General features: G+C 40.6%; 2 protein-coding genes across 14 annotated transcripts in view; one reads left to right on the plus strand and one right to left on the minus strand.

Moving 5' to 3' along the window:
* Positions 1-1,035, minus strand: part of STRN3 (striatin 3) — a 68,559-nt gene extending 67,524 nt beyond the window's left edge. Inside the window, exon 1 of one of the 3 annotated variants that reach the window (XM_072863535.1) lies at positions 485-1,035. In XM_072863535.1, coding sequence (XP_072719636.1) covers positions 485-805 — 321 coding nt within the window. In that variant the 5' untranslated portion in view covers positions 806-1,035. The remainder of the gene's footprint in view (positions 1-484) is intronic. The other 2 variants (XM_072863536.1, XM_072863537.1) reach the window with 2 other exon arrangements.
* AP4S1 (adaptor related protein complex 4 subunit sigma 1) lies at positions 198-24,134 on the plus strand. 11 transcript variants are annotated; one of them, XM_072863542.1, is made up of 7 exons: positions 202-317; positions 6,520-6,679; positions 8,434-8,634; positions 10,057-10,143; positions 11,226-11,294; positions 14,471-14,494; positions 23,355-24,134. In XM_072863542.1, exons 3-7 carry the CDS (start codon positions 8,497-8,499, stop codon positions 23,481-23,483), a joined length of 447 nt encoding a protein of 148 aa, XP_072719643.1. In that variant the 5' UTR covers positions 202-317; positions 6,520-6,679; positions 8,434-8,496; the 3' UTR covers positions 23,484-24,134. The 11 variants fall into 11 exon arrangements, with proteins under 11 accessions (XP_072719647.1, XP_072719643.1, XP_072719642.1 ...); XM_072863541.1 differs by lacking the exon at positions 202-317 and adding an exon at positions 1,014-1,143; XM_072863538.1 differs by lacking the exon at positions 202-317 and adding an exon at positions 1,154-1,719.
* The last annotated feature ends 1,075 nt before the right edge of the window (positions 24,135-25,209 follow it).

Consider the following 25,209-nt stretch of genomic DNA (forward strand, 5'->3'; position numbering starts at 1 on the left):
TGTGCTGAGGGAGCCGATCGCAGCTGTCAAGGCGCAGCTCGCCGTGCCGCGGGCGGGCGGCGAGGAGGGTCAGCAGCCCCGCGCCGCGGCAGCGCCCGCCCGCCCTTCCCCAGCCGTCCTCCGGGCCCCGCAACGCCAGCACGGGCGAGAGGCCTGCGGAGCAGGGGCTGCCTCCGGAGCCAGGAGCCCAGGCGGGCGCCATGCTAAAAACCAAAATGGCTGCCCCAGGGAAAGGAGCCCAGCTCAGGCCGTGAGGGGCTGCGCCTCGCCGGCCCCGCCGGCCGGCGACGCCTCTTCGCCCGCCGTATCTCGCCCAGGTACCGTCCCCGAGCCACAGCTACCGGATCGGCCTCGGGCCCAACAGGCTCCGCTCGCCCGGGCAGCTCGGCTCCCGCACCACGAGCGCGGCCCGGTCCCCAGAGCCCACCGAGCCGGTCCCAGCCCGCGCCTCGCCCCGCACGGAGCCTGCCCTCGCCCCCCGTACCTGAAGCTCAGCCCGCTCCACCTCCCAGTGCGCCCTCTCCATCTCGAAGCGAGCCCACTCGTGCTGGATGTAGTGCAGGATCCCCGGGATGGTGTAGTGCTGGGGCCGGGACAGCTCGGCGGGGCCCGCCGCCTCCTGACCAGCCGGGGCCGCGGGGCCCTGGGGCTGCTGCGGTTGCCCTCCTCCTCCGCCGGCTCCGGCCCCCACGCAGCCCCCACCCGACTGCAGGTTCATGCTCCCACCCGCCTGCGGCGGTGGCTGCTGCGGTCTCGGGGCGGCCGCCATCCCACCGCCTCCTCCGGCTCCGGGGTGCTCGTCCATTGTCTGCGGGGAGCCCTCCTCCTCGTCCCGCGGCGGGGGCCTGGAGCAGGGGCCAGGGAGGGGGTGAGCGGAGCTGGCTGGGGCGGGGAGGAGGGGGGCGGGCCGGGCGCGGGGAGGGGGGGGCTGCGCCGAGCAGTATCCGGGTGTCAGAGCAGCGCCGAGCCGCCGCCAGCCGCCATTACAGCCGCCGAGCCATCGGCCCACCCACCCGCGGCCGGGAGGGGAGGGGAGGGGAGGGGGGAGCGGCGCGGCGCATGCCGGGAAATCGCTCCCCTCGCCCGCCGGCTTCCTCCTGCCGGACGGGCAAGGCGGCGGAGTGCGCGTGCGCAGGAGGCGAGGTGAGCGCCGTGCCCCGCGGGCGGGGGAGCGGGCCGGCGTCGGGAGCCGCCTCTCGGGGCTGGGGTGGCGGCACACCGCCCAGGGGACAGCCGTGGGGCAGCGGCCCCTGCCGCTGGCTGTCTCCCTCTTGTGCTGCCCCCGCCCGCCCCGGGGCAACCCGCCGTCGGCAGCCGCCGCCCTGAGGAGAGGGGAGGCCCCGCCCCGCCCGCGGCCCGGCCCCAGGTGGGTCGGTGTCGCGGCGGGCGGCCCCAGGCCCGGCCGCTGCGGGGGAGCGCGGCCGGGTGGTTTCCGTCCGCTCTGACGTGAAAAGCGGAAGTGGTGGCGTTATATGCTGAGGCGGCGGCAGTTGGGTTCGCCGGTGCCGCGGCCGCTCCGCGCCTCGGGAGTGTCAAACGCCCTCGGAAGAGTCCGCGGGAATGCCGCTGGGCCTCGGCCGGGGCCTGCTTCCTAAACCGGCGTGCGAACAGCAAATCGGGGGTTAAGACGCCTAAGTCTCTAAAACTCAGTGCGGTTTAATGGTGCGCTCAATTTGCCCCGCAAGGAGGTGATTTTAGAATAGATTTCTTAAATTTATGGTATGTCTCTGGAAGCTGGCTAATGTTTTTTTAAATGAATGGTCATCTTGCTGGTATCTCAATGGTAAGGGATGTGTGTAATGTGTTCCCATCTTGATGAGAAGGGACAGCGCACAATGTTTTCTATTCAAAAGTCCTTTCCGTGTGAGGAAGGTTTTGTAAGAAATTACTGGTTTATTTGGTCTGGCTCAGTTTTATCTGTGATAGCAATGCAGTGTTTGATGCTGTAGTTTGGATGCGGTGAAATTACCTCACTTGCAAAATGTTGCTGTGAAATGCAATATTTACAAATTATCATCGCATCCTATTTGAAATGATCTGTAGGTCACCCATTGTAAGTAAGCTGGGAGCTTGGTTTTGTCTTCAAAATATTTATATGCTGTACTCATTCAGTAAGAAAATTGATAGGTTCCTAAACAGGGCTCATTCTTGACAGAGCTGGAATTCTGTTAATTACTGAAAAAATAAATACTGCCTGTCTCAGTACTGACGTTTCCTTTCTCTACTAATTTCCTCAGGTGCGTATTGATATTTCAGTTGGTTTATCCAATCCTTCCTTTCTTTCCCATTAAATCATTTCCTACTGAAATTTCATCCTACAGTCTTCCTGATTCCATACAGATTAGCCAATCTAAACCAACTCCTTTCCACCTCAGCTGATTTTTTTTCATTGTCTACTGACAGTGTCAAATCATTACTAAAAATTAAGACTTACCTCATAACCAGTTTAGCCTTTTGTTTAGCTCCAATCTTACAGGACATTCCTCATTCCTGAGTGTATGGGAGTTACTGCAATTTGATTCCGTTACTATATTCAGCCAGCATTTTGACAACTCAACAGCAAAGGAAAACTTTTTTACTCTTTCCTTCCTCCCTGACTTCCCTAGATGAATAAGGTTGCTTTTTTAAAATCCCTGATCCTGAAGTTGAACACAGTATTTTATTTTAAAGCCACATAGACATAATTGTTTCATCTTTGGATGAATTATAATGTGTGCAGTAATAAGATCTAGAATACAAAAATAATTGCTATTATGGATAAATATTAATAACACTGCATGTGATTTTTATTAAAGCCTTGTCCATGGTCTGAACAAAAACAAGGAAGAGCAAGAGTATCAATAATGTGAGCGGTCTTCATTTGCTACACGCTTCTGTACAATAAATTCATAGCCAGGAAGCTCAATAGCCTAATATATACCTCAAAAATATTTATTCCTATGCTGTCACCTGCTTGTGCCTGTACCATTTAGTAATTTTTTCCTTTGTATTAATGCTTTAATTCTAGTTTAACCCATTTAGTTCTACATTTAGGACACACATAAAGTGGAGCTAGACCTCTGCATCCAGAAAACCAACTTGTTTAGAGTTGGACAGTGCAGTAAATTATTGGCTTCTAGTTCTGTCTAACAATTATTTTTAGTTCTTGGTGAAGCAGATCTGTAAAAATGTAGTCATGCATTTCTTGTTTGCTAGATTTGATCTCTTATTTACATTTTAGCTGAGAGCCCTAGAGTGTTGCAAAACTTTGTCATAGCACAATAGCTAAAATGCTTCTAAATCTGTGGATATTGACTAGAGTGGTTTTAGCTTGAGAGACACAAATCTAATTTTAATGACAACTCTACTGCAAGAAGTTTCAAACTCAGGTTGTGTTTTGGTATTTTTTATAATTTATGTGTCAGAGTGTGTAATTATTGGTGATATCTTTGACAAAATAAATTAATGTCGAGTGCTGTATCCACTGGAGGAGTAATTAAAATTATGTTTAAAATATGTTTTATATTACTGCATATAGAATCTGCTGGGTTGGCCGCGCTGGAGACTTAAGACCTTTGTATCCGCAGAACAGGTATTGCAGGCTTTGCCTCTCTAAGAGGTCTCAACAGTATCTGAAAAGACAGCATTTAGGGGTGTGACTCACAAACAGGGACAACTTACTTTGAGGTGTCTCATGTGGCTATGCAGCCTACAGAACTGGCATCTCCTGGAAGCAGTTCCTGAACCATCATGGTTTCTGTTTCAGGATTTTGAAGCAAACCAGGCAGGTTTCAGTTTGTCTTGAAATACAAGGCTGGAGTTACCTCTATAGGCAGGGGGGGGAAGAGCCTGCTTGGGGGCAGTAAAATCAAGAAGCATCCCTCTTCATGAGCCTGGGTCCTTAGTCTTCTGTGATGTGCTGGTTTAGAAGGAGTTAAAGCCATGGTATTGTAAGTTATCAACAACTACATACTCCATCAGTCTATCAGTGTGAGTCACACAAGCCAATCATGATACCAGTTTTCTCTCGTAGATACTTATCTGCGAGAGATACTTTAATGAGGCTGAGATCTAACACAGTGTAACAACGCATATTTAAATCACAGTAGTTAAACTATGTCATTTGCGTGCATGCCAAAATATCCTTATAGAATAAATATTTTGTAAATAAAACAAAGGAGAGTGCTACACAGTCACTCTGGAAGGTAATTTCTTTTGAAGGGAAGTTTGCAATTTCAGGACTTTTTAAATCTTCCCCAGGTGATGCCTTCTGAGGTTTTTCATTCTGTCATAGAATTTCGTAGGTGTTTTGTAGATCGGGTATGCATGAAGCATATACTGTAGGCTATTCTGGACAAAATTTCTAATGCATGGTTGACTGTAATGGGGAGAGCTGGACTTCACAGTCCATCAGGATCTGGATAGTCCCTTCCAGTCTTCTGTTCCTAAGCGCATTTGTGATGCAGATAGTTGTCCAGTGACCTGGAATGAGACAGCCTATTCATTTCTGACAAACAGCCTTCAGATAGTAATGTCTTTTCATTACTAAAATGAGCAAAATAAAGGCAGAGATATGAAAGGCTTGCATCTTGTCACCAATTCCCTTGAACCATTTGATTCTGTATGCATAAAAGCATTATAATTTGTGTGTATGTGCATGGATACATGCAGGTGTGTGGTGAGAATGCACAGAAAAGCACGTAAGAGTTGTATCAGAAGAAATTGAGCTATCTTTGTAAGCAGGGCACCGATTATTGATCATAAAAGGTAGCTTCTCAAACACATAGAACTTGAAGGAATGGGAGTTTCTCCACCCATCAACATGCACAGATATGCTTTTTGTTTGTTTATTATACTTCATAGGTTTCTTTTCATCTTATATGTGCAAAACTAATCTTAATGTGTTGTCTGTATCTGAAAGCCAAGATGAAAGGAGAAGAAATAAACTTTGTTTGTTAGAAACAAAACTCAATAATTTCCTTTTTTTGCCTAAATTGTGCAAGTAAATGTTTTTATTTCTACAAGTGATGTTTTTCAGAATTGTTTTTAAAGAAAAAAAACAACCTTAAGATATTTTTAACACTGATGTTATTCTCAAAGTCAGATCCCACAGCTATGTTTGCATGCTTTTAGTAAATTTTAAAAAAATTATTATTTGTACATGTAAATTTATTCCAGTGTTTCTACACAAAACAGTGTGCTTGTGCTGCCGTTTATATGAGCAAAATTTCTGGAAGCTGTCTTTGGAGCTGGTGGGGAAAATACAGAAATGACTAGTGATACTAGTGGACCTCTTTCCTACAGATGATAATCATCTGTTCTAATACTGTGAATAATGATTGTCTCATAAATTACAGATAACACATTTGAGTACTACTATGGTTCTACCTCTGTTACAACATGATTCATTTTTTTATATCTGTTCTGGATAAGAGCATTTGTGAGGATTAAAAAAAAAATCTGGTCGCAAGTATGTAAAACTTTATGTTTTTCATATGTAAAACAATCAAGGCCATTCATAAGAATACACGCAGATACAATAGTCATAACAACAGAAAAGGATTAACCATGTAGAAAGATTAGGTTAATAAAGCAATAATTAGGATTAGGGGCCAATCCTGCAATAGGATCCATACATATCAATTCTTCTTATATTTTTTCTGTTATATATTGCTTGACAGTAACTCAAAGTACAACAGCTCTGTCAATGCTCTTGGGGTAGTTTTACTGTCCTGCCTTTCTCAGGTCCCACTTGAATATCTGTAGAGATGTTAAGCCTCAGGTTTTTACTCTTCTAGGATGGATTTGTGCAACTTGCTGATTTTCGAGAAGAGGACTTATGCTCCTCAGTACCGTTTATGACTAAACTATTAAAATAGCTTGGAAATAACTTATTCAAAACAGAAGACTATTAATTCGTGCTTCAACAGTACCAAACGCAAAGATGAAGCATAAAACTAAGAAGAAAAAAGAAAAGCTGTCGATGTCGCTGTCATTATCTGTTTAGCTTGGACAGACATGTTTTGCAGTTAGTAGGAACAACATGCATAGCTTTTGGTCTCCTGTGTCTGAGTTTGCTATTTTTTTTCATTAAAACAATGGGCAGCATTTCTTAGGTTGTTCCTCTTCCAGGCCACAACCCTTTTTTGAGTAGCTTTAAAGTTTCAAGTTTCTTTTGCATGTGAGGTTGGCCCTTGCTAGAGTGCCTCATTCTGAGCTGGAATGAGTCCTTCTTTCTTATCCTTGCTTCTTGGAAGGTTTGTATCAAAAAATGACTAAGTCATCTCACTGTTCTACCTTTCTTTATGCCTCAACATATTAAGACATCTCTTCTTATTGTAACTCTAACTTCAAGCAGCAACACAAAATAGAACGGGGAAGAAAAGAGCCACATATTAAATGCAGAAAAGATTGTATAGATGGTGCTCTCCCATTTAGTCATAAATGTCAGCCTAAGCTGCCATCCAGCTGTGAAGATCCCGCCATACATTTCCATCTGGGCCCTTTTTTGTCTTAATTACCTGGTTCATTCTTTCTCAGAGACCCACTTGTGCTAGTTCAGAAGCCCGGGGCGCAGTGGACAAGCCGCCTGCACCACTGCAGCAGCACGGACCAGTGTCCGTGACTCTTGTGTCCGAGCGCATCAACAAAAGTGTGCACCTGTTCTGGATGTGAAGAGCCCTCACTGTGCCTGGCGGAGGTGAGAAAGCTCTGAGACTGTCATGATTCCAAACAGACTGTCTTGCCCTGAGGATTAATCCTGGACTTGTATTCCCTGGAGGTGTCACTTAGTTAAGAAATGAATTCTCAGTATCAGGTCTAATTAGTGAAGATACATTTAGTATAGAAATCTAAACTTCTTTGTATATGGAGTAAACCACAGTATACTGAGAAAACGGGATCGCTTTCTTGAGATCCAAGGTGATGATAATGGAGGTGGCTTTTCTTTCAGAAAATAATTAGGTGACCAATATGAATTAGAAGTAAGTAACAATTAATGTCAGGACAATATATTGGGATTTTTTTGTATCACTGTCATGAAAGATTTATGTGTTATCACCCGTGAATGGTATATAGCCAGTTTATTCTGCTAATAATATGAGGCAGCAGCTATGCAGTGTGCCTTGTTATAAAAAATCAGCATATGTTTAAACGTCTATGAGGTTGCTGCCTCAGAGACCTATTTTTGTTTTTGTATTTTTCCCCTTTTGCTTTTCTGCATTAAGATATACTGTTTTTACACAAAGAGCTACACTGTATTGTTCTGTGGATTCCTGATACGTTTTTTTCAGCTTGGACTTTCTCACAGGAGCTGTGAGACCTTAGGAGAGAATATTTGCACCAGGCAAGGAGCAACTCTTCAGAACTGGAATAAAGAAGTAGCTTTTGTGGTAGTTGCTGTATTTCCAGTGCATAAACCTCAAGAGCAATTGGGCCAATAAATCTGTGATCCAAACAGAGAGTCAGATGGAAAACATTACAGTGCCTGTTTTCTGGCATTAAAGAAAAGAACCGAGAACTTCTATTTCAAAAAATTACATCTGCAGCTTACCTTTTTTTGCATGCTTTTCAAAACATGAAAGATTTCAGTTGTTTAGCAAGCAGATTCTGATATATGCTGTGCTCTTTTTAATAGCCTTTTTCATTGTACATTGCATGTGACATTTATATTCTACAACTGTATTTCAGTGGCATTGTGTGGATTAATATTGATTTAGATTGAGATTAAGCTGTTTTGAGTAATTAACATGAACACGTTTCTCCTTAGCTCTCAAAGAGCCACGCTTAGTTTTCATTAACTGCAGAATCTACCTTTTGCGTCAGTATGGGAAATTAGACAGGAGAAAACAGATTTCAGTGGCTTATGGTCCAGCTCAAGATGTGTGCTGATACTGCTGATACCCAAATATTTAGGAGGCTCTCATTCTGCATTAAAGAAATGGTCATGTGTTGTGGCCCATGCATTCCCTTTTGTCCTCTCTCCCTTCAATCTGATGTCAGGATGGTATGAATGAGATTGCTAAATACAAGTCAGGAGGGGGAAAAAAAAACCTGCTCAGAGGCCAATTTTGGTCTTATGAGCTGTGTTATCCTTATGTTTTGGGCAAATTTCTGATAATGTTCTCAAACCAGTTAGCATGCAGGAAGAAAATGGTGAGTATATTTATGGTTTTGAAGAAGTAAATGTTTATTCCTCCAATTCCCCAAATCCTACAAAGAAATTAAATTGCTTGATAACGTGAAAGCTATTATTTATTAGATAGTTTGTGTTTATTTGTGTTAGAAAAAAATGGAGTTTTACTCATGGGATGCATACAAAAGATTAGAGATTTTTTCCCTATATTGTATGTTTTGGCAATAAACTCAGTCTTAAAAATATGCAGATCTGTGCTGGCTAGCTTTTAGAAAGTCTTTTATAACTCCTATGCATAATACTTTTTTTTTCCCTCACAGAAATACTCTTCTTGATTCCTGCACCCCATATTCAAATCTACCGCTGAGATCAACAAAGAAGAAATGATAAAATTTTTTCTTATGGTAAACAAGCAGGGTCAAACAAGGCTCTCTAGGTATTACGAGCATGTAGAAATTAATAAACGGACAATGTTGGAAGCTGAAGTAATCAAAAACTGTCTCTCCCGTTCAAAGGATCAGGTAAGTTTTGTAGTTTTTCCCCTAGCCATTTTATTTTATCAACATCTCACATCTTTCATGTCGATAATTCTGAAAACACATCAGTTTCCATTGTAGGTCATAATTTAATTTGTACTTGTGAAGAAAAAGATTGTATTTCTAGATTATGCATTCAGTCAGTTGAACTGTTACTCTGCATTGAACAAATATGTTTTTCTGAGGCTTACAGAGATTTTGGAGTTTTGTGTATCACTGTCATGAAGATTCCTCCTGTTTGTTTGAAGAAGCTCAGAAGTCCAGGAAGAATTTATTTTATCCTGTTATTGCTTGTCTGGTAGAGGTCGATAGAGAGATATTACTGCTACTTTGCCAGAAGGTAGTAGGGATAGTACTGACAGCTCCAAGTTTAAACAGAAAACTTATGAGAGGATTCCAAGTTATGAAAATACCATCTAAAACACAGGGGTTTTTGGAAACACAAATTTTTAGGCCTCTCTATTAGGCATTTTTATTCAAAAAAGTTTTCACACTTTCTGCAAGAAAGTCAGAAAACTCAGAAGTTGGAAAATTTCTTAGATGAAAGTTGAGATTTTCATGGCTCACTTAATTGAGCCACTAGTTCTTTAAGAAACGTACCAAACATAGCAAAACTTTTGAGCACGTTGACTTGCATTGGAGGAGAATCTGTGACTTGGACTGTGAGCGGAGTTTTTTGGTTTGTGTTCTGAAGTCAGCTGCTTTATTTTTCATTAATTGTGTCCTCATATTTCATTCTAGAAAACCTCAGAAAAAATAGCAGTTTCTATAAAGTACCTTAGTTCACAGAATTGACAGTGACTAAAGAAATTAACCTCCTCCATACTGCTTGCAAGAGTGTCTCCAAACAGAAACTCCACTAAAAGAGCTAATGGTATGCTGCCATTTCAAGGACTGAGCAAAATGATACTTCAGAAAAAGGAGGCGACTTGTAAAGCAGTGTATAACAGCACCATCTGCTGGCTTCTGTCTTATTGTGAAAGACATGGGAATTTCTCCCTGAGTCTGGAAATAAAATACTTTAATTTTTTTATATAAAAATGTCGATCATTTTTTTAAATATGAAAAAGAGGTTGTCTCTTTTGGAAGGGCTTCCAAATTAAAATTTAGGGGAAGTATTGACTGCCTTAAAACCTGAACAAGTCACTTCTGTTCTATATGTTCCAGTTTTTCCATTTAAAAAGAAAATGGAAATAGCATGTTTTCTACCAGAAGATGGAAAGTTTTGTGGAATAGTTATCCTACTAAATTTCTTTCAAGTCAAAAATTTATGGTGGATCTTGGGAAATCCATTGTTCTTTGTAGGCCTTACGAATATGAAAGCTTAGGCTCTTTGAGCACTCTGCTTAATACTGTCGTATGCTTAAATGGCAGCTACTATGTTTGACTCATTTTGCTTCTGCCTAGTGCTCTTTCATTGAGTATAAGGACTTTAAGCTGGTATACCGACAGTATGCAGCCCTTTTTGTAGTCGTTGGAATCAATGAGACAGAGGTAAGAAATTATATACACTCTTGAAATGAAAGCTTGTAGTAGTCATGGGCAAGAACTCAAGTCTTCTTCCAGCATGGAATTTTGCAATAGCAATTACAGAATTTCAAGGAGTCATTGCAAAAAGACATTTTTATTTCTGTGAAATAAAAAGAAGTATAAAAGAAAACGTATGTTTGACTTCATCTGTAGCAGTAGACTGAACTGTTATCATGAGGCAGTCTTCATGAGCCTTATACTGATTCTGCTTTCTAAATTTATGTTTGATTAAACAAATTTATGTAGGGTGGGGTTTCTGAACAAATGTTAGCATTACAGCCAGATCAGCTGTCTCATCTGAGGTGACTTCCCAACTGCTCATTGTTCTTAACCTCCCTGGCCAAAGAAAAAATTCCCATACTGTCAGCTAGAAAGATACCAATTTATTGTATGGGAAAAAAAAAGGTATCTAACTGAAAATTGACAAGTACTGTTATTTCATCTGTTCAGGCTGAGCCTGCAAGGCTTTAGTGTTTGCATTGATTCCCAGTTCTCAGAAATTAATTCAAAGCTTACTATTGGAGACTTTAATTGGGTGGTGTGGAAGGTAGCTGCTGACTACCAGAGTGTCTTCAAGTCAGGGTTATGATGGCATGCAATCTGGGGCTTTGCTACACCTCACAAAAATCGCCCATCTATACTGCTGCAGCGTAGCCTGGCTCTGTGCTGCAGCTGGCTGGTGTGACTTCAGCATGGGTAGGCATAGCCTAGTTAGCTGTATCTATCTAGCTAACCTGGGTGATGGTGGAACAAAGGATGCAATGGGATGGCAGCAGCCCAGGCAAGACAAATCCATCAGGTGCTGCAGTGCTTACTTGTGTGGCTGGCCTGCAGCTTCTGCCCCAGGATACTCCCCTGCTCTCGGTACCTCTGCTGGATAACCATACCTCCTCTCACGATGGTGGCCTGAGCTTGTGCACTTTACTGTAGGTCTTGTTATATTTTCTAGTTGCTTTTCATACACCACAAACTGAAATAACACAAAGAATACTATTACTTTTTCTAGCTATTCATTTAATATTCATTTGTTTTTAATTTAATTTCAGAATGAGATGGCAGTATATGAACTAATTCATAATTTTGTGGAAGTTTTGGACAAATACTTCAGCAGAGTGGTGAGTGAGACATTGAATCTATTATAAAATATTTATCTTTCAAAGCTTTAGTGAATATGTCATTTCAGGGAATAAATCAAAGGAGAAAATATTTTTTCATATACATTTAGAATTTTGAATACTTTAGCATGAATATTACCACTGTAAAAAAAAAAAAGGGAAGAAAAAAAAGGGGGAAAAAAAAGCAGTATTAGTTGATTTTTCAGAGAAGTAAAAGTATACATACATAGGTTATAAACCATCAGACAAGGAATACCAGAAATATTTCTGTTAGAAAAGCATGTTTTTATATGCTTATACTCAGGGGTTTCTTTGGGTCATCTACTCTTAAATTAGCCACTGGCATTTTATACATTTTAAAGAAATAAAGAGGTTTTTCTTTACAGTTCTTTTTTGCAGTTCTTAGCATTACAACCCCCAAATGCACTTCATTCATGATAAAGACGGTGTAAGCATTAAGCAGGGAGCTGACATCACTCTCACTGAACAAGATCAGAGGGATGGAACAAATGAAACCTCAGAAACCAGTCTGTACTTGTGCTCCCCATATTGTTGTCATGGAACGGTGGATATCTGATAAAACAGCTATTATATAGATAGTCATTTTGTTGAGGATTCAACATCAGACATGACTCCAGTTAAAATGACACTGCTCCTTTTGGTGGGAGATTTGTTTGTTCGTTTTCACCAAGTTTGAAAACACAGCATTATAATCCTGGTTAGAACATGTGCTATTTAGTATAAGATTTGTAATAATCTTGTTATAAAGAAATTTGCTTGAAATCATACTTGGGCATCAGTTATCAATTTCAGTTTGTCTATGCTGAAATGTGTTGGATATCCCTCTCAGAAAAGAGGACTGGATAGAGTTTCCTCTATGGTCCTATGGACTATGGGACTATGGTCCATGTACTTGAGGGTATTACATTGGTAATTATACATAAAGGAGATCAGTATGCAGGGTCTGTAACTGGTTTCCTACTACTAGTACCACAGCAGACATGGCAGAGCTCCCTCTGTGAATTCAAGGACATGCTTGAAAAAGTCATCTGCACCCTTCACTATTCAGATGCCTGGCAAATGTTTCAGGCTATTATCTCAACTAACGTCGCACCAGCCTGTTGAAACTGCTGGTACTAAGTATATCCCTTTCTGACTGTACTAAGTTCAGAATTTGTTTCTTAAAATTGTTATGATTGCAGTACCAACCTAAGCAGTTATAACCAGGAATGGAATTTGATCCCAGCAGCACAGGAATGCACAATCAAATTTAGTCACATCTTATTTATCTAATTGAGCTAATAGTTGCCAGCCACTTCTCAACTTTTATTTTCTTCACTTGAGGCAGAGCAAAAATAGATGTAGTTCTTATACATATAAATGTAGTATATATAATTCCTTGACCACATATATAATCCAACCACTGATAGTTGTTAGAAATTTGCTGAATTCATCATACCAGAGTTTTTTGTATTTTCCATAGCATTTAAGGTTTGAAACTAGGGGAACCGAAAAGGGGGGTGGTTAGAAATCTCATGCCATTCCGTGGTTCTATTTTTAATAGCATATAACACGATAAATGGCAGAGCACTGAAGAAGAGGGCTATAATTCTAGCTGGGGTTTCTGGCAGAAACCACAGAGCAAGAAAGTATAAGTCTGTACTATTATGGATTAATGTTTAGGATTTGCAGAATTTTATCAGAATCCCAAATTATGATTATGACAATGGAGACAAAACTCTGGGAAAGGAAAGAACATCTGTCCTGCTCTAGAAGGACATTTTGTCATCTATTATTTTTAGGCTTGTGAGCTTTAAACATTCTCCCATACTCTATTTTTATCTAATGGAGTTTACAGAGCTTGAATTCAAATATCAGAACAAACATTAACAGAATTAGGGGGAAAGCTTTCAAAGTTGCTTGTGAGATGTAATTCTGAGTCCCCTTCACTTTTATAATGGCTACCCAGGGAAAACTCTGCATATGGTTCAGAATACATACTCCAGTGTTTTCAACTACTTTTTAATGCTGAGGAAACTCAAACTTATCAGACTCTTAAAACACAATGTTTGTGATACATAAAAAATTTATAATTGAAATGGCAGGGTCACTCAGCGGAGGCCTGTAGACTAGAACTAGTCCAGTTTAGAGCATCTTTAGACCATAGAAGTAGTAGCAGTTTTACCAGTGGGAACTCTGCCTAAAACTCCAGGGCTAGACTGTGAGTGGAAGCCATGTTAGCAAACTAAATGCCCTCGGTAGCAGATAAAGATTCCCTCTTTCAGCAGACACTGGGGAAGCTCCACCCTAACTGTGCAAGGTCTTAACTGCTGAGGCTGTGATTAACCATTTCTAAATTTAGACATTTAACTGAGGCACCTAAGTTAGAAGTTTGGTCATCCTAAGCTCCCATTATCAGCAGTGGAGATGGATGAGTATCTCGAGAAAGTGAGTCATGCCTCAAGTGTGATGAGTCAACTGTTGAAGATACCCATCTCTTCTGTTGACTGCAGAGAGACCACAAGGGCTTCTAACTCAGACATTTTGGTTAAATGAATAAAAATACTTGGAGTAAATCCAGGCCAAGACTAGAAGGGAAATGATGACTGTGTGAAGAATTGTGTTGGTGGGGCTGGAGCAATAGAAGTGCTAAGGGTCCAAAGCTTAGAGTTACCTTCCCTCTCCTAATATATCCAGCCACAGCTACCACAGCCATGGGTATATACAATGTCTAGATTTTGCTGTTGAAATGATCTGCAGCAATATTTTTAACTCTGTTTTTATATAAATTGTAAACTTGGCATTAACATCCTGTTCTTGCAGAAGGAGGAAGAGAGAATATAGGGCTGGGGTTGCCATGATCAGAGATGCTGGTTTTCCACCCACTCATTCAGATGGCACTGTGTATATTCAAATTGTTACTTGTGGGTGACCTCAGTGGGTTTTTCAGGACGTTAGCTTTTGTTACAGAGGCAGGTAACACGTAAAAGGCAAAGCAGTGTTGCAGGAAAGAGCATGTAATTGTACAGTCCAGAACAGAAATCTGAATCACCCTAAAATTTCGTATCTGTATTTTGAAGACTTTCTTTATCCTCTAAAGGGATGTGTAATGTTTAATGACTATGAGATGACAGGTCAAACTGTAACTAATGGTTGTCCATCTCTTTTCCTTGCAGAGTGAATTAGATGTATCCTTTTCAGTATCAGAAATCCATTTGTCTGTCTCTTTTTTGGTGTACGTTCTAGTTCATACTGTCTTCATAGCACTGACTGTCAAACAGTGGAGACAATGCAGATGTTTCACAAATTTTTCACTTACAGTAAGTAGCACCATTTTGGCATCTTTCTGAAAGCATGGCTGATGTTCATGAGGATCACCTATTTAAATCCTCAGTCATTAGGGTAAGCCTGGTACCATTTAAAGTAAGACAGGGAGAGCTTGCTTAGAGAGAACTAAGTACCATTAGCACCTAGACATGGAACGATATATTCATGGGGGAACTTTCAGGCTTAGCTAATCATTACTTCAGGGTTTTACTTTTTTCTTTAAGTTTACAATAAAATAGATATTGAAATGACTGCAATAATAAGAACTGAATGGTAAAGCTGTGTCTTGAGCCAAACAGCAGTAGCATCATCGTAAGATTAGATTTGCGCTTTGATCTTGCTTCATGAAAGTCTAGGTGAGTTTTACTTTCTGTATCAATGGAAAGAGAGAAAGGCCTGGGAGGAGGAAATTTAGGAAACCAGGCATTGCTACAGATACCTTTTTTTTCCCCTCCCTCCCCTTACACAGCTGTATTTTCATGTGTACAATTTGCAGGGTATTAACTAAAATATAATTTTTAAAAATGAACAAAAACCAAATACAAACAAATACTAGATACTAACATACAGTCCTGAATAATTAAACACAAATAGCAAGTAAATAAAATACAATACTGAATTCAAGGAAAATTAAACCAGGAGAATGTAGCACAAACAGTCGTCTTCCTCCTCAGTTCTTCCAATCCCACTGCTTGCTCACTCTACTCCAGCAATCCTTGTGCCTATGTTTGTTGTTGGTTAAATGCAGATCTACTGGTACAAAGAGGTTATACTGAAATACAGTTGCCACCCTAGAATCAAATACTTTAAAGCAATTTAGTTTATTTACCTTATTTAATAATTAGTACATATGAAGAACATAGAAAAATTCTGTAATTTTTCCTGTAATTGTTCTCACTTCTTTACTGAAAAAAACAAAAGGAAATAATTAATTTCACTTTTGTAAATATTTTAATGCTTGCTACATGCTGTAACTCTGTCTCGTTTACTGAACTTAAAATATATCTGTATGTGTATATATACTGTCTGTATTTCCTTCCTGAAATTCACAAAATGCTGTGGTATTAATATAACACTCCTAAATTCACTAATATTATAAAAGAACAATAATGAAATTTCAGCATGAAGGGACTCTGTGTATTCAGTTATTATAGTCAAGGATTAGAACTATGTGTACTTGTGCATGAGCTTTGCTGAATTAGAGACTAACCTGACCTGTGCAGTAATTATACATAAAAATAGCCCCATATGTTTCCATATGGTGTACTTTGAGCCTGCAATTACCTGATTCTTTTTGTCTTAGAGTGTTTGGAGTACCGATGATTCTGAATTCTGCCTGCCTCTGGTCATTGTTTTCATACCAAGAGGAATTTCCTGTAGTTATACACTTAGAGTTATCACCAGTAGCTCATTTAATAGCTGAGAAAGGCTCCTGCATATCCAGCAAACTTCTGCATACAGCTGCATTGTTTAGAGAAGTTGCATTATATGCTTGCACTAACATTTGCAATGGGTGCAATACGGTGTCTGAATGACTCCTGTAGAAATTAATCTTCTACATGGGTCTTGTCCACATGAGGGTGTGAATATAAGTATTTGGAAAATACTTATCTTATTTGATACTACTGGAAATAATACTGGAAAAGCTCATGTGTGACATGTCTCTCCTCAACATGTGTGACATGTCTCTCCTCAACATGTGTGACATATGCATGATGTACATAGTTTTTCTCATTCAGAAATGCACTTTTATACATTTTGGGAACAATTTTAAAATAAAACATTTTACTTCTATATATGTACAAAATAATTCTCCCATTAAGGAAGAGGAGCTTTTCATAAGTTGAGAGGATATGTAAAATAGTTGAAATGAAGTGAGATACCCTCAACATCAAACATAAAGCAGAGGCATAATGATAAAGAAGTGAGCTGTTCAGGGTTGTATTTATTTTTGACAACAGCTTGAATAGCAGGCCCAGGAGAACAATACAAGATCTGGACTACAAGTGTCTTAGATGTTAATGCAGTGCAAGCAATAATCCATCAATATGCCTTTCATAGTGTGTAAGATAATATCCCCACCTGGGATTAAACCATTTCCTTTGCCAAATAGTCTTAAGCTAACTCTTACATTCAGTACAGTTAGCTTGGATGCAGAGTATCTGATGGAGGAAGTACTGGCTGAAGCTCTGTAGCAGTGAACACCAAGTAGTATTTACAGAATCTTTGTATATGAAGTATCTGGCAGGAGGCTGTCATGATTTCCTGTCTCTGCGCTATTATTTTTGTGTACAGATCCATGGAAGTTTATTTCAAAAGTGATAGTGGCTATTCTATATAGAAAGTAGTGTTTACGAACATGAAAAAAATAGTAGGAAATTACATGACATCAAAAAACATGAAAAATGGATCATAATCTTTGGAGGCTATTCACTCACGCACAGAGTAAACCACAGTTAAATCTAAAGGCTGAGACCATCACGCAATTGAAATGTTCCTGGAGTCCACACCAAGCCTGCAGCATGTGCACTGATTCTTAAAGCTTCCCCAGCTGCAGTGCATCACCCCAGTATTCCTGGCAATGCAGCTCCTGCTAATACGGGGCTCCAGCTTTCATTTAGGTCCAAACACCCAAATGCACCCACATCCTAGCTGGCATCATGGCCTGAGGCTGGAGTCAGCTGCCAGGAAGGGTGCCTTGGGCACAAGGCAGAGACTGGGTCCAGTCTGAATCCCGCCCAACAGGATTCATACATAATATTTATATGTATGTAAGACATAGGTGTGTGTGATGCTAAACAATGCATGAACAATTGCAAAGTTCTCTCATGCATACTGCAAAAATGAACACTGATTAGCTACTAGCCAATTAAGTAACTACTTTAGATTAGCCTTGGTTTTTACAGAAGTTTTTATGTGTGAATTGTAAAGCACGTAGCCATTATGGGATGTCCACTTTCATTCTGAGAGACAGTCAGTCATATACTTAAGGGTACCTATGATGGAATAACGTAACATTTCTAAAGTTGTTTGGTTTGTTTTTAAAATATCTGTAAGTAGTGTTTTAGGCCAGTTGAACGAACAAGTACTGAAATTGTCCTAGGGGTATTGCTTCCTCATGTGTTAGTAGCACTACATGAGCCTCGCTTCTGCATATAAAATGAGCGGGTGGGATTTTATGTAGCTCTAGAACTCCAGCTTGGATGGTGTAGGAGCTTCTTTCTTGGTGTGATGATGACAAAGAGACTATAAAAATGCAAGTGTTACCACAGCAGCTTTGTAGGGAACGATATGCTGGTAAGCATGGGAGTTCCTAAAATTACAAAAAGTTGACTTTTCTGTTGCTTTAACTGGTGAAGCAAAGCTTACTTGAAGGCACATTATTAACTTATGGAAGAAAGGGATACTTACGTTCCTCCTGTGGGAGGGGCGGGGGTAGACAGGGTGCTCTAGGACCAGGCATTTGAAGAATGTTGTCTTGATCCAAAAAACCCATTACATTCCATTGCAGCTAGCTTCTGCTGCTCCTAGGATAGATAAAAAACTTTGATATAGGGAATACTTCATGTGAATCAACTGTATTCTTCAGTCCCCTGTGGAATAACACTTTCAGACTACAGTGCATTTAAGTAGTAAGAAGACTGAATAATGCATTTATTCTGAGAATTTATAAGGATACACTTCAGTTCATACTGTAAAATAAGTGGATGAAATGGAAACCTATAAGGATTAGCTTAAAATTGTTATTCATTAAGGGAAAAGTTTCCTTCTAGGTCTGTGATGTAAGGGGACATGTACTCATGTCAGGTAGATCAGCTACCTTTCAAACTTTGGCGGAAATTCACCTCAATGTAGGAGCAAATATCCTAGAATATCACAGAACTTGAAGGCACCATTTGTCTTCTATTTAATGTTGGCATAGTCACTTGAGGAAGAAGTGGTCAGAAAGCATTAAATGCGTTTCAGTGCCTAAAATTTGCCTGCCATTAGATTGCTAACATTCACTTTAAGTAACTTTTAGCCTAAGATGAAGTCAGAATGTGTGGCTTTAGATTAAAAAAAAAGCAACTCCAACTAATCTTTAGTTGAAGATGAACGTCCAGGATGGAAATCAAAGTTTTGTAATGCTGTATATTCAGTAGCAAATCATCTGCCCCATTAGTACTTGTGCTGTAATCTACAAAGCTTTTGTTTGTGCTCCTGGGTGTGTTACCTGATCACAAGGTGTTGGCTGCACTTTGGCATCTCTTAAGCCTGTACACACCCTTAATTACTTGCCTGGAAAATCCTGAGATATCTTAAAATGTCTCTATATGAAGAGGTTATTTGTCACATGCAAGTCCTAAATGTGCCTTTTTCCTTTCCTCCCCCTCTCCCCCACTTAACTATCTGCCTATAGAATGTTTTGGGGAAGAAGACCCAAGACTCTGTCACATTTACCTCCTCTTTGTATGTATGTGCCATAAAAACTCTTTGTGATAGTAGAAAGTACCATTAATGTCTTTAAAAAGGGCAGCTCTTAAAGTTACCAAAAGCCAGCATAACATTTAAATACCAACTGTAGTAGGTGCCATTTACCTCTACTGCTAGGTACACAGCCACAACAGCATTGACTGAAATCTGTAAACCAGACAGTAAGGGCTCACCTTTTGCCTAGGCTGACAACTTGTTAAGAGTATTTCTTAACTGGGTGCTCTGAAAACTTTTATTACAGACTTTTATCTACAGATGCAGAGATTAATACGTTTTCTGCTGCATACTTGTTTAAAAACACCTGTTAGCCTCTGCATGGATCTAGTGAAAGTCCCTTAATCCTCTTTTGTGGGCAGCCAGGATTCTTACTGGAAGCAGGACCTTAGATGACAGCTCTGGGTGGTGCACATGGCAGCGCACACACCGAATATAGCTTTTTCCTGTTGCCAGTTGCTCAAACTGGTTTGCTTTGCTGCTCTTCAGCTGGGTGTGGATCTATGACTTCAGGGCTTTAAACCCTGAAATTTGGGGTCACTTGCCAAACAAGTGACAGGTGGGGAGGATGAGCCTTGCTGAGGATCAGAGATAGATATCCCTCACTGGGCAGGGCATTCAGACGTGAATGGCTAAGCAGTGTGTGTAAGACGGGATGTAACCATAGAGGATAGTCATGAGACTTAAAGGAAGGGGAAAAAAGCCAAGGTTCCTCCCTCTGCAATCTGACTGTTTGCCAAGAACAGCATGGTAAAGGGAGGTGGGAAGGGAACTGAAAAAGGAAACCTGGATGTTGGGTTGAGGGTAAAGAATGCTTTGAGACCTTCCAAAAATCAAGATGAGAGATCTTTCCAGAATGGTGTTAGTATCCCCATTCAAACTGCAAGTGAAATCACTGTTTCTGGAATGATGACTGAGAGATTAACAGGTTACAGATGGACAGAAATCATACAACTAAATTTTCTGTAATGGACTAGGCCAATTTTGAAATAACCTGGACTGGCCCTGCAGGCGAATTGACATCTCCTTTAACCATACTGGGTTTGAGTGGAACAGCTGCAAGATACTGGTATGCAGGCAGTTTTCCTGTGATATATCAGCTTTAAATGTTTTAAATGTTTTCTCCAACAAGGTAGCGCAGAAAAATAAGGCAGGAGGGGCAAGCTGTTGCATTATCACTGATCCTGGTTGTTCCAGTCTTCTGGGTTTTGAATCCTTGGGACTCTCCAAGGAAGAGGAAAGCCTGGAGAGAGGGGAGCTTTCGCTCCGCTGTGGGAACTGGAACACTGTGAATCAGTGGTAGAGTGTAAAAATTGAAAGCCAGGAGGAGGTGGCTTTATCACTTGTTGAAACCTGAATGGAATGTTATCTAACTTGTTAACAGATCCTCTTGCCCTGTGTACAGCAGTGCCAGAGGTGAACTAAGCAGCAAGAGAAGAGCTGTCTTCCTAAAAATTCTCACATTAGTGGAATAAAGAAATCCTGACTTCTCAGATTAAAATACATGTGTAAAGAATGATTTACTTGAGAAGTATACCATAGGAAGAAATGTCTTGAGTCTTTAATCTGCCAAGCAAAGTAAAACTACCTACAGAAACTGAGACTGTTGAAGTTTTAAGGACAGTACTGCTCATCGGTATTGAAAGGCCCAAGTCTGATTTTTAGAAGCAGTTTAGGCCTATGTCAGACTCAGGAAGAAGTATTTAAAATACAACTTAGAATTAGATTAGGTGGTTAAGTTTAGAAGCTATCTGATGAACCATGGACATACCAAGATCCTGTTGATGTCTGTAGTTTCTCTTCCTCACATAACAGTAACTAGTAGTAAAGTTATTTGGATGCCTAAATTCTGCTACTACACATACCTAGACACGCTGTGCTCCTGGTCAAGCAGAACGCGTTTGTTGGAGCAGTGATACAATTGCTTACCCTTCTGCACAAATACACAGTAGCACTGGGTTCAGGCCAGAGCACTCAGGGCAATTTGAAATGGCAGAGGAAGGGGACAGCCTGCTAGCCGAATTCTCGTCAACTTGAACATACAGGTTCCCCCAATAGTTCAGCCTGAACAAGTTCAAGCTTCTACTCTTTCATCTCTGTGCGCCTCTTCTTGCTTTAATGTACGCAGCAGAAGCAGTCACCAAGACAGGGACAAAAACTTAAGCTTCTCTCATTGCCGGGCTAGACCATCATACTCAAGAACTTTTACAGGCAGCAGGAGAACCGTAAGTAGAAGGCAGCAGGTGCAGCTGCTACCAACTCAGCTAAGCTTGCCCTCAGAGAAACATGGGTTTGGAATTCCCCAGGCTGAGGACAGGTTCAGCCTCTGTCCCTCTACAGGTTTCAGGCAGGCAGCATCTCTACTGTGACATTTTAAAAGAGACTGAGCCAGTCATCATTACCTGATGTAATGACTTGGGCTTCTGAATCTGCGAGACGATCACAGAAAAATCCCTCTCTGCATTCCCAAGTACTGGCTTCAGCCCTGGTTCTCCAGAACCTGTGAACCGTTTGATAGGTCTGGCTTTCACCACTCATTGCAGGGAAAATAAGGCACCTAACTCAGATTAAGGCATTCCCTTCTCAAAGTCAGGTGCTAAAAAACTAGGCATGGGGATAGTCAATGTTACTTAAATCCATTTCTTGAATTCAGACTTAAGACAGTTCACTCTCACGAGCTCGCGTTGTTGCAGCTCTGGTGGTTTAAGGTGTTGTCTCCCCACCATTTGCATTAACCACCTAGGAGGAACAAATACATACAGATCCGTGGCTCGTCAGCTGTTGCCCGGTACCGTTCAGTATTCCCACCGTTCCTGCTCATTGGCAGAGCAGCAGGGCAGACTGCTCTAGCTAGATCCACTAGAACTCGTGAGACAGAGCAGTCCTCTTAAATGCCCGAGTCATGTTCAAAAAATTAGACTTAAGCTTTATCATGCTGAGCAGAGGAAAATGTGATGCCTTCAAAACCCTGGCTCTTGCAACTCCACTGATTAGAATGTAAGTCCACTAACATAAATACAAGGACTACAGCAAAACCAGACTATCTTCCTGAGCTCAAACCATAGCATCAAGAATAGCATAATGGGCAGAGAAGGCACTCAAGTGACTCATATCAAAGTTGGAAAAAAGTGTTGAAAGATGTGTTTAGAAGTTACTGTAAAGTATCTTGCTAGCTTCACTGCAGTAGTCCTCAATACACAGGCAAGAACTAGGAGGAGCAAAATTAAGGCAAAGCTGATCTGTTGAGCACAGCGAGGAACACATTTAAAGAGCAGCAGCAGGTGGAGAGCAAGGCAGATGAAGGGTTATTCACGCCTCTCGTCGTACATGCATGTCAGTTAGGCATAACAGATGTACCCAGCAGGCTTTTTCGCTATGCCTATTTCCATTTCAGGTCCTGGTGAGAAATGGCAACATAAGAGTCTTTTTTCAGTAAGTAACCCTTTGCAGTTGTTCAGTGGATACACAAAACACCAATGTATGCAGAAGAATGCCCGCCGCTTAATACCAGAGTATGGCCTGTCATCATTTTTTCTGAGACAGATGCTGTTAGATAATGTTAAGGAAAGACAGACATGGTTATGGACACATTTCATATACCACAACAGTACAAATTCATATTGTTTCAGATTATTTTCCAGTAGGTGAACATTAGAGATTATAAGTATCTTTTAGAAAGTATTTAAAATATGAACCATTTATTTACTTGCACTCTTCTTTATGAGATTTATTACTAGATCAATGACTCAACTTTACATATCAGCATATTCCTCTTAGGCTGTTTTCAGGCAGATCAAATAGTAACTTAGGGTAAGGGAAATTTGAGAATCAAATTTTAAGAATTTGACTGACAATTACTTTTCTAAGAAGAAATGCAGAGTGTTTGCATCTTCATGCTCAAGGTTGTTACCCCTTGATAACATTTTATATTCAGGCAATGTTTGGTACTTGGGCAGAGAGTAAAATTAACCACCTACATGTAAGTTCAAGTTTACCTTCCTTTTACTGCTATGTGGTCATCTTCCAGGATGGCATACTGCTGGGGCTTCAGTTTCTCTACCACCAACTTTTGACATCTCTGTGGTCAGAAAAAAAGTATCAGTTGAACCACTTCCCTAGCTCTATTAAAATAAAACAGCCAAATAAACTAGAATAAATTAAGAAATACCCATTTTTGTAAACTTTGATTAAAGACTAAGGCACCTAAGATTTTCTCTGAATTATCTTCGTGGTGTTCAAAATATACTTAACTTGAAATGTTTCTAGATCATGTTCAACTTGGACAGAGTGCACATCATTTTGGATGAAATGGTGCTAAATGGTTGCATCGTGGAAACAAACAGGAACAGAATTCTTGCCCCTCTGTTTGTGCTTGACAAAGTGGCAGAAAGCTAGGAAGATGCAAGACTGACTACAGCGTTTTTCAAAAGATGGTGAAACCATCAAGAGCGTACCGACAGCAGTTTTCTGATGTTGTAAGACCAACTCATGCAATATTCAAATTAGTTGGAAAATATTTCCTGTTTCTCCTATACCCTATGTACCTAATGGAAAGATACAGCTAAACATGAAGTGGAACCTTCCATTTCAGATGCAGCTTTAGTGACACAGCAAGAATCTTTCTAGAACAGTCAACATTTTTTTAAAACTGACTGGGGATAAAGTAATGGAAACTTACACATGACCATCTAGGTATCACTTTGAATTACGCAGCATTGTGCCAGACCTAGGAGCAGATGGAAAATATGGAAATACAAATTCAAACTGAGTTTCAATGCTTCCTTTAAGCACCAACTTGATTTTTTTATTTTCATACTAATGTACTGTAAATTAAAGCTCTGTAACTTTTATGACCACTTTTAAACTAGATTCAGCTTTCATCAAAAAGGTGGTTTCACTCCCTTTTCCATGTAAGTCATGGTTACAAAAGAAATGTAAATAACAGAAGTATAGACGTATTTAGTATTCCTGCATACCGTGTAAGTTGTAACTAAAAGTATTTGGCACTTAATTATAACATTAATAAAAGATAATTTAAAAGTTTGATCATCTTTTATCACGTTGGCTTCATAAATTACACAATCTTTTCTATTTTGGCACACCACTGTATTTTTTTCTCTTGTATATTCTATCCATGCATCATGATTAAAACATTTTCAAAAGATGAGTAACAAAAGATACGCAAGTTTCTCAGCACCCGCTAGGTACCAAATCAAATCTTCCTTCTGGAGTAGGAGGATGTAGCTACCTACACTCACTTGTATTCACAGGCATACAACATGCTGATTCATACCTCCCTACTACACTGTCAGTAACTGAAGAGTCAGCAATCTGAGCTTACTTTCACTTACCTTTCTAGAATTAAGGTATCTGGCTTCTTATTCATAACCCCCACACCAACACTAGGCATAACTTGCTATTGAAAGAGCATGTGTGTGAGCTTTATGTGTGAAAGCTCATAACGGTCACACCTGAATTGCACCTGGAAACCAGGGTCTAAGGAGCAGAGTGTGAAGTGTTGTGTGGGAGAACAGTCCACATCACTTTGAAATAATAACACATTCAGCAGAACAAGTTGCCGCTGGATCTGGAGCAGGTACCTGTAACACAAGGTTTATGCAACTGTTTTGTTGAAGCACAATAGTCACAGGAGTCGGAGGTGGTGGAGATTCCCCTTCAATTTTGCATCGGGGAAAATTTCAAAGAAGATGCCTGTGAAGTCCTATGGATAATGCTATGAAAAGAAACCTGGCATCAACCTGATTTGTATGTATGAGGCAGAATCTTTTGGCAAGCCCTCCCTCAGCAGTGGTCCAAGCAAAGATTGTTACACCAAAGAGAACTGTCACAGAACAAAACTTATCACACATTCAACTAAAATAATAATTTTTCTTTTCTGGTATCAAGTACTTAAATATCTTTAAAGACATATTAGCATCTCACTTTATCTTACTGTAAGCCACTTTTTACCAATAAATACCTCACCACATGCTGAAACCAAGACAAGCACTCCATCTCAAGTAAAGCTGAATCAGCTGCATCATCTGACCCAGTTTTTATTCCCATGTAATGAAGAACTATAACCTCAGGTCACACAGGCCCACTGAAGAGCACAAAAACC

This window comes from Ciconia boyciana, chromosome 6, assembly GCF_034638445.1.
Source record: "Ciconia boyciana chromosome 6, ASM3463844v1, whole genome shotgun sequence".
Classification (NCBI taxonomy): domain Eukaryota; kingdom Metazoa; phylum Chordata; class Aves; order Ciconiiformes; family Ciconiidae; genus Ciconia; species Ciconia boyciana.

Coding starts and splice junctions, on each gene's coding strand:
- AP4S1 (XM_072863546.1), top strand. CDS start 8,497: ATGATAAAATTTTTTCTTATGGTAAACAAGCAGGGTCAAACAAGGCTC. Junction 8,635..10,056: donor TCTCCCGTTCAAAGGATCAG/GTAAGTTTTGTA, acceptor GCTTCTGCCTAG/TGCTCTTTCATTGAGTATAA. Junction 10,144..11,225: donor TTGGAATCAATGAGACAGAG/GTAAGAAATTAT, acceptor ATTTAATTTCAG/AATGAGATGGCAGTATATGA.